The 8,689-nt window shown below is 73.0% G+C and overlaps 1 protein-coding gene across 2 annotated transcripts in view; it reads left to right on the forward strand.

The window, feature by feature from the left end:
- Positions 1-503: 503 nt before the first annotated feature.
- GTF3C2 (general transcription factor IIIC subunit 2) overlaps positions 504-8,689 on the forward strand; it is a 47,681-nt gene continuing 39,495 nt past the window's right edge. Inside the window, exon 1 of one of the 2 annotated variants that reach the window (XR_008444416.1) lies at positions 504-764. Coding sequence is in view for 1 of the 2 variants with exons in the window: in XM_054023040.1 (XP_053879015.1) it covers positions 611-764 (154 nt within the window). In the remaining variant the exon portion in view is untranslated. The remainder of the gene's footprint in view (positions 765-8,689) is intronic. The other variant, XM_054023040.1, reaches the window with a different exon arrangement.

Consider the following 8,689-nt stretch of genomic DNA (forward strand, 5'->3'; position numbering starts at 1 on the left):
GGGCAACAAGTCCTGCCCCCATGGGCTCTTCTCAGGGTACCCAGCTGCCTGCTGCCGCCAGGGGAACCAGCTTCTCTCAGAGCACCCAGCCCCGCCCTCAGGGGAACCAGCCCCGCCCCCAGGGCACCCAGCCCCGCCCCCACGGGCTCCTCTCGGGGCACCCAGCCCCGCCCCCAGGGCACCCAGCCCCGCCCCCACGGGCTCCTCTCAGGGCACCCAGCCCCGCCCCCAGGGTTCCCAGCCCCGCCCCCACGGGCTCTGTCCCAGGACTTGGCTCCAGGCGGCGCCTGGCGGGCGCGAGCCCGGGGCGGGGCCGGCGAGGGGCGGGGCCGCACATGCAGATCTGGGGGCGAGCGGAGCATTGTGGGAGCGAGGCAACGGCCGTTCCCACGGGCTGCTGGGGACGCCGCCGGAAGTGACGCCAGGGAGCGCCGCGCGTCGTTTGTCGCGCGCCTGCGGAGCGGCCATCTTGGCGAGCCCGGTTCCGCGCGAGCCGCCGGGGAGCTGAGGTGAGGGCGGCGGGGCCGGCTCGGCCGGACGCGGCCCCGCGTGACCCCCGCAGCCCCCCCGAGCCATGCGGGCGGCGCCGGCCTGAGGCCCGCGGGCGCTGATGGCGGCTCGTGCGGGGGCCATGGGGGTGGCGGGACCGTCCGCCCCGGGGGCCCGGGACGCGCTGCGGGAGGAGCCGAGCCGCCGCCGCACGAGAGGAGACGGATCACGAGGGAGCGACGGGCCGGAGCCGGGCTCCCCGCAGGCCGCCGCCAGTACGTACCCGCGCCGCGCCCCGCCCCAGCCGCCGCTGCGCCCCCCCCCGGACCCCCCAGTCACCCCGTCCCAGTCCTGGGCCTGACACAGCTCTGCCCCTCCCCCCCCAGTCACCCCGTCCCGGGCCTGACACAGCTCTGCCCCTCCCCCCCCCAGTCACCCCGTCCTGGGCCTGACACAGCTCTGCCCCTCCCCCCCCCAGTCACCCCGTCCCAGTCCTGGGCCTGACACAGCTCTGCCCCTTCCCCCCCCAGTCACCCCGTCCTGGGCCTGACACAGCTCTGCCCCTCCCCCCCCCAGTCACCCCGTCCTGGGCCTGACACAGCTCTGCCCCTCCCCCCCCCAGTCACCCCGTCCCAGTCCTGGGCCTGACACAGCTCTGCCCCTTCCCCCCCCAGTCACCCCGTCCTGGGCCTGACACAGCTCTGCCCCTCCCCCCCCCAGTCACCCTGTCCTGGGCCTGACACAGCTCTGCCCCTTCCCCCCCCCAGTCACCCCGTCCCAGTCCTGGGCCTGACACAGCTCTGCCCCTTCCCCCCCCAGTCACCCCGTCCTGGGCCTGACACAGCTCTGCCCCTTCCCCCCCCAGTCACCCCGTCCTGGGCCTGACACAGCTCTGCCCCTTCCCCCCCCAGTCACCCCGTCCCAGTCCTGGGCCTGACACAGCTCTGCCCCTCCCCCCCCAGTCACCCCGTCCCAGTCCTGGGCCTGACACAGCTCTGCCCCTCCCCCCCCAGTCACCCCGTCCTGGGCCTGACACAGCTCTGCCCCTTCCCCCCCCCAGTCACCCCGTCCCAGTCCTGGGCCTGACACAGCTCTGCCCCTCCCCCCCCCAGTCACCCCGTCCTGGGCCTGACACAGCTCTGCCCCTTCCCCCCCCAGTCACCCCGTCCTGGGCCTGACACAGCTCTGCCCCTTCCCCCCCCCAGTCACCCCGTCCCAGTCCTGGGCCTGACACAGCTCTGCCCCTCCCCCCCCAGTCACCCCGTCCCAGTCCTGGGCCTGACACAGCTCTGCCCCTCCCCCCCCAGTCACCCCGTCCCAGTCCTGGGCCTGACACAGCTCTGCCCCTTCCCCCCCAGTCACCCCGTCCTGGGCCTGACACAGCTCTGCCCCTCCCCCCCCCAGTCACCCCGTCCTGGGCCTGACACAGCTCTGCCCCTCCCCCCCCAGTCACCCCGTCCCAGTCCTGGGCCTGACACAGCTCTGCCCCTTCCCCCCCCAGTCACCCCGTCCTGGGCCTGACACAGCTCTGCCCCTCCCCCCCCCAGTCACCCTGTCCTGGGCCTGACACAGCTCTGCCCCTTCCCCCCCCCAGTCACCCCGTCCCAGTCCTGGGCCTGACACAGCTCTGCCCCTTCCCCCCCCAGTCACCCCGTCCTGGGCCTGACACAGCTCTGCCCCTTCCCCCCCCAGTCACCCCGTCCTGGGCCTGACACAGCTCTGCCCCTTCCCCCCCCAGTCACCCCGTCCCAGTCCTGGGCCTGACACAGCTCTGCCCCTCCCCCCCCAGTCACCCCGTCCCAGTCCTGGGCCTGACACAGCTCTGCCCCTCCCCCCCCCAGTCACCCCGTCCTGGGCCTGACACAGCTCTGCCCCTTCCCCCCCCAGTCACCCCGTCCCAGTCCTGGGCCTGACACAGCTCTGCCCCTCCCCCCCCCAGTCACCCCGTCCTGGGCCTGACACAGCTCTGCCCCTTCCCCCCCCAGTCACCCCGTCCTGGGCCTGACACAGCTCTGCCCCTTCCCCCCCCCAGTCACCCCGTCCCAGTCCTGGGCCTGACACAGCTCTGCCCCTCCCCCCCCAGTCACCCCGTCCCAGTCCTGGGCCTGACACAGCTCTGCCCCTCCCCCCCCCAGTCACCCCGTCCTGGGCCTGACACAGCTCTGCCCCTTCCCCCCCCAGTCACCCCGTCCCAGTCCTGGGCCTGACACAGCTCTGCCCCTCCCCCCCCCAGTCACCCCGTCCCAGTCCTGGGCCTGACACAGCTCTGCCCCTCCCCCCCCAGTCACCCCGTCCTGGGCCTGACACAGCTCTGCCCCTTCCCCCCCCAGTCACCCCGTCCTGGGCCTGACACAGCTCTGCCCCTTCCCCCCCCAGTCACCCCGTCCCAGTCCTGGGCCTGACACAGCTCTGCCCCTCCCCCCCCAGTCACCCCGTCCCAGTCCTGGGCCTGACACAGCTCTGCCCCTCCCCCCCCCAGTCACCCCGTCCTGGGCCTGACACAGCTCTGCCCCTTCCCCCCCCCAGTCACCCCGTCCCAGTCCTGGGCCTGACACAGCTCTGCCCCTTCCCCCCCCAGTCACCCCGTCCTGGGCCTGACACAGCTCTGCCCCTCCCCCCCCCAGTCACCCCGTCCTGGGCCTGACACAGCTCTGCCCCTCCCCCCCCAGTCACCCCGTCCCAGTCCTGGGCCTGGGCCTGACACAGCTCTGCCCCTCCCCCCCCCAGTCACCCCGTCCTGGGCCTGACACAGCTCTGCCCCTTCCCCCCCCAGTCACCCCGTCCCAGTCCTGGGCCTGGGCCTGACACAGCTCTGCCCCCCCCCCCCCAGTCACCCCGTCCTGGGCCTGACACAGCTCTGCCCCTCCCCCCCCCAGTCACCCCGTCCCAGTCCTGGGCCTGACACAGCTCTGCCCCTTCCCCCCCAGTCACCCCGTCCTGGGCCTGACACAGCTCTGCCCCTTCCCCCCCCAGTCACCCCGTCCTGGGCCTGACACAGCTCTGCCCCTTCCCCCCCCAGTCACCCCGTCCTGGGCCTGACACAGCTCTGCCCCTTCCCCCCCCAGTCACCCCGTCCCAGTCCTGGGCCTGACACAGCTCTGCCCCTCCCCCCCCCAGTCACCCCGTCCCAGTCCTGGGCCTGACACAGCTCTGCCCCTCCCCCCCCAGTCACCCCGTCCTGGGCCTGACACAGCTCTGCCCCTTCCCCCCCCAGTCACCCCGTCCTGGGCCTGACACAGCTCTGCCCCTTCCCCCCCCAGTCACCCCGTCCTGGGCCTGACACAGCTCTGCCCCTTCCCCCCCCAGTCACCCCGTCCCAGTCCTGGGCCTGACACAGCTCTGCCCCTCCCCCCCAGTCACCCCGTCCCAGTCCTGGGCCTGACACAGCTCTGCCCGTCCCCCCCCCAGTCACCCCGTCCTGGGCCTGACACAGCTCTGCCCCTTCCCCCCCCCAGTCACCCCGTCCCAGTCCTGGGCCTGACACAGCTCTGCCCCTTCCCCCCCCAGTCACCCCGTCCTGGGCCTGACACAGCTCTGCCCCTCCCCCCCCCAGTCACCCCGTCCTGGGCCTGACACAGCTCTGCCCCTCCCCCCCCAGTCACCCCGTCCCAGTCCTGGGCCTGGGCCTGACACAGCTCTGCCCCTCCCCCCCCCAGTCACCCCGTCCTGGCCTGACACAGCTCTGCCCCTTCCCCCCCCAGTCACCCCGTCCCAGTCCTGGGCCTTGGCCTGACACAGCTCTGCCCCCCCCCCCCCAGTCACCCCGTCCTGGGCCTGACACAGCTCTGCCCCTCCCCCCCCCAGTCACCCCGTCCCAGTCCTGGGCCTGACACAGCTCTGCCCCTTCCCCCCCCAGTCACCCCGTCCTGGGCCTGACACAGCTCTGCCCCTCCCCCCCCCAGTCACCTCGTCCTGGGCCTGACACAGCTCTGCCCCTCCCCCCCCCAGTCACCCCGTCCTGGGCCTGACACAGCTCTGCCCCTTCCCCCCCAGTCACCCCGTCCCAGTCCTGGGCCTGACACAGCTCTGCCCCTCCCCCCCCCAGTCACCCCGTCCTGGGCCTGACACAGCTCTGCCCCTTCCCCCCCCAGTCACCCCGTCCCAGTCCTGGGCCTGACACAGCTCTGCCCCTTCCCCCCCAGTCACCCCGTCCTGGGCCTGACACAGCTCTGCCCCTTCCCCCCCCAGTCACCCCGTCCTGGGCCTGACACAGCTCTGCCCCTTCCCCCCCCAGTCACCCCGTCCCAGTCCTGGGCCTGACACAGCTCTGCCCCTCCCCCCCCAGTCACCCCGTCCCAGTCCTGGGCCTGACACAGCTCTGCCCCTCCCCCCCCCAGTCACCCCGTCCTGGGCCTGACACAGCTCTGCCCCTTCCCCCCCCCAGTCACCCCGTCCCAGTCCTGGGCCTGACAGAGCTCTGCCCCTTCCCCCCCCAGTCACCCCGTCCAGTCCTGGGCCTGGGCCTGACACAGCTCTGCCCCTCCCCCCCCCAGTCACCCCGTCCTGGGCCTGACACAGCTCTGCCCCTCCCCCCCCCAGTCACCCCCGTCCTGGGCCTGACACAGCTCTGCCCCTTCCCCCCCCAGTCACCCCGTCCCAGTCCTGGGCCTGACACAGCTCTGCCCCTCCCCCCCCCAGTCACCCCGTCCTGGGCCTGACACAGCTCTGCCCCTTCCCCCCCCCAGTCACCCCGTCCCAGTCCTGGGCCTGACACAGCTCTGCCCCTTCCCCCCCCAGTCACCCCGTCCTGGGCCTGACACAGCTCTGCCCCTTCCCCCCCCAGTCACCCCGTCCTGGGCCTGACACAGCTCTGCCCCTCCCCCCCCAGTCACCCCGTCCCAGTCCTGGGCCTGACACAGCTCTGCCCCTCCCCCCCCCCAGTCACCCCGTCCTGGGCCTGACACAGCTCTGCCCCTTCCCCCCCCCAGTCACCCCGTCCCAGTCCTGGGCCTGACACAGCTCTGCCCCTTCCCCCCCCAGTCACCCCGTCCTGGGCCTGACACAGCTCTGCCCCTCCCCCCCCCAGTTACCCCGTCCTGGGCCTGACACAGCTCTGCCCCTCCCCCCCCCAGTCACCCCGTCCTGGGCCTGACACAGCTCTGCCCCTTCCCCCCCCAGTCACCCCGTCCCAGTCCTGGGCCTGACACAGCTCTGCCCCTCCCCCCCCCAGTCACCCCGTCCTGGGCCTGACACAGCTCTGCCCCTTCCCCCCCCCAGTCACCCCGTCCCAGTCCTGGGCCTGACACAGCTCTGCCCCTTCCCCCCCCAGTCACCCCGTCCTGGGCCTGACACAGCTCTGCCCCTTCCCCCCCCAGTCACCCCGTCCTGGGCCTGACACAGCTCTGCCCCTTCCCCCCCCAGTCACCCCGTCCCAGTCCTGGGCCTGACACAGCTCTGCCCCTCCCCCCCCAGTCACCCCGTCCCAGTCCTGGGCCTGACACAGCTCTGCCCCTCCCCCCCCCAGTCACCCCGTCCTGGGCCTGACACAGCTCTGCCCCTTCCCCCCCCAGTCACCCCGTCCCAGTCCTGGGCCTGACACAGCTCTGCCCCTTCCCCCCCCCAGTCACCCCGTCCCAGTCCTGGGCCTGACACAGCTCTGCCCCTCCCCCCCCCAGTCACCCCGTCCTGGGCCTGACACAGCTCTGCCCCTTCCCCCCCCAGTCACCCCGTCCCAGTCCTGGGCCTGACACAGCTCTGCCCCTCCCCCCCCCAGTCACCCCGTCCTGGGCCTGACACAGCTCTGCCCCTTCCCCCCCCCAGTCACCCCGTCCCAGTCCTGGGCCTGACACAGCTCTGCCCCTCCCCCCCCAGTCACCCCGTCCTGGGCCTGACACAGCTCTGCCCCTTCCCCCCCCCAGTCACCCCGTCCCAGTCCTGGGCCTGACACAGCTCTGCCCCTTCCCCCCCCAGTCACCCCGTCCCGGGCCTGACACAGCTCTGCCCCTTCCCCCCCCAGTCACCCCGTCCCGGGCCTGACACAGCTCTGCCCCTTCCCCCCCCAGTCACCCCGTCCCGGGCCTGACACAGCTCTGCCCCTTCCCCCCCCAGTCACCCCGTCCCGGGCCTGACACAGCTCTGCCCCTCCCCCCCCCAGTCACCCCGTCCTGGGCCTGACACAGCTCTGCCCCCCCCCCAGTCACCCCGTCCCAGTCCTGGGCCTGGGCCTGACACAGCTCTGCCCCTCCCCCCCTCCAGTCACCCCGTCCCAGTCCTGGGCCTGACACAGCTCTGCCCCTCCCCCCCCAGTCACCCCGTCCTGGGCCTGACACAGCTCTGCCCCTTCCCCCCCAGGTCACCCCGTCCCAGTCTGGGCCTGACACAGCTCTGCCCCTTCCCCCCCCAGTCACCCCGTCCCGGGCCTGACACAGCTCTGCCCCTTCCCCCCCCAGTCACCCCGTCCCGGGCCTGACACAGCTCTGCCCCTTCCCCCCCCAGTCACCCTGTCCCGGGCCTGACACAGCTCTGCCCCTCCCCCCCCAGTCACCCCGTCCTGGGCCTGACACAGCTCTGCCCCCCCCCCAGTCACCCCGTCCCAGTCCTGGCCTGGGCCTGACACAGCTCTGCCCCTTCCCCCCCCAGTCACCCCGTCCCGGGCCTGACACAGCTCTGCCCTTCCCCCCCCAGTCACCCCGTCCTGGGCCTGACACAGCTCTGCCCCTTCCCCCCCAGTCACCCCGTCCCAGTCCTGGGCCTGACACAGCTCTGCCCCTCCCCCCCCCAGTCACCCCGTCCTGGCCTGACAGCTGCCCTCCCCCAGTCACCCCGTCCTGGGCCTGACACAGCTCTGCCCCTTCCCCCCCAGTCACCCCGTCCCAGTCCTGGGCCTGACACAGCTCTGCCCCTCCCCCCCCCAGTCACCCCGTCCTGGGCCTGACACAGCTCTGCCCCTTCCCCCCCCAGTCACCCCGTCCTGGGCCTGACACAGCTCTGCCCTCCCCCCCAGTCACCCCGTCCTGGGCCTGACACAGCTCTGCCCCTTCCCCCCCAGTCACCCCGTCCGGGCCTGACACAGCTCTGCCCCTTCCCCCCCAGTCACCCCGTCCTGGGCCTGACACAGCTCTGCCCTTCCCCCCCAGTCACCCCGTCCTGGGCCTGACACAGCTCTGCCCTTCCCCCCCAGTCACCCCGTCCTGGGCCTGACACAGCTCTGCCCCTCCCCCCCAGTCACCCCGTCCTGGGCCTGACACAGCTCTGCCCCTCCCCCCCCAGTCACCGTCCGGGCCTGACACAGCTCTGCCCCTCCCCCCCCAGTCACCCGTCCTGGGCCTGACACAGCTCTGCCCCCCCCCCCAGTCACCCCGTCCCAGTCCTGGGCCTGACACAGCTCTGCCCCTCCCCCCCCAGTCACCCCGTCCTGGGCCTGACACAGCTCTGCCCCTCCCCCCCAGTCACCCCGTCCGGGCCTGACACAGCTCTGCCCCTCCCCCCCAGTCACCCCGTCCTGGGCCTGACACAGCTCTGCCCCCCCCCCAGTCACCCGTCCCAGTCCTGGCTGGGCCTGACACAGCTCTGCCCTTCCCCCCCAGTCACCCCGTCCGGGCCTGACACAGCTCTGCCCTTCCCCCCCCAGTCACCCCGTCCTGGGCCTGACACAGCTCTGCCCCTTCCCCCCAGTCACCCCGTCCCAGTCCTGGCCTGACACAGCTCTGCCCCTCCCCCCCCAGTCACCCCGTCCTGGGCCTGACACAGCTCTGCCCCTTCCCCCCAGTCACCCCGTCCTGGCCTGACACAGCTCTGCCCCTCCCCCCCCAGTCACCCCGTCCCAGTCCTGGGCCTGGCCTGACACAGCTCTGCCCCTTCCCCCCCCAGTCACCCCGTCCCGGCCTGACACAGCTCTGCCCCTTCCCCCCCAGTCACCCCGTCCGGGCCTGACACAGCTCTGCCCCTTCCCCCCCAGTCACCCCGTCCTGGGCCTGACACAGCTCTGCCCCTTCCCCTCCCAGTCACCCGTCCTGGGCCTGACACAGCTCTGCCCCTTCCCCCCCAGTCACCCCGTCCTGGCCTGACACAGCTCTGCCCCTTCCCCCCAGTCACCCGTCCAGTCCTGGGCCTGACACAGCTCTGCCCCTCCCCCCCCAGTCACCCCGTCCTGGGCCTGACACAGCTCTGCCCCTTCCCCCCCAGTCACCCCGTCCTGGGCCTGACACAGCTCTGCCCCTTCCCCCCCAGTCACCCCGTCCTGGGCCTGACACAGCTCTGA

Source organism: Malaclemys terrapin, chromosome 3, assembly GCF_027887155.1.
Source record: "Malaclemys terrapin pileata isolate rMalTer1 chromosome 3, rMalTer1.hap1, whole genome shotgun sequence".
Classification (NCBI taxonomy): domain Eukaryota; kingdom Metazoa; phylum Chordata; order Testudines; family Emydidae; genus Malaclemys; species Malaclemys terrapin.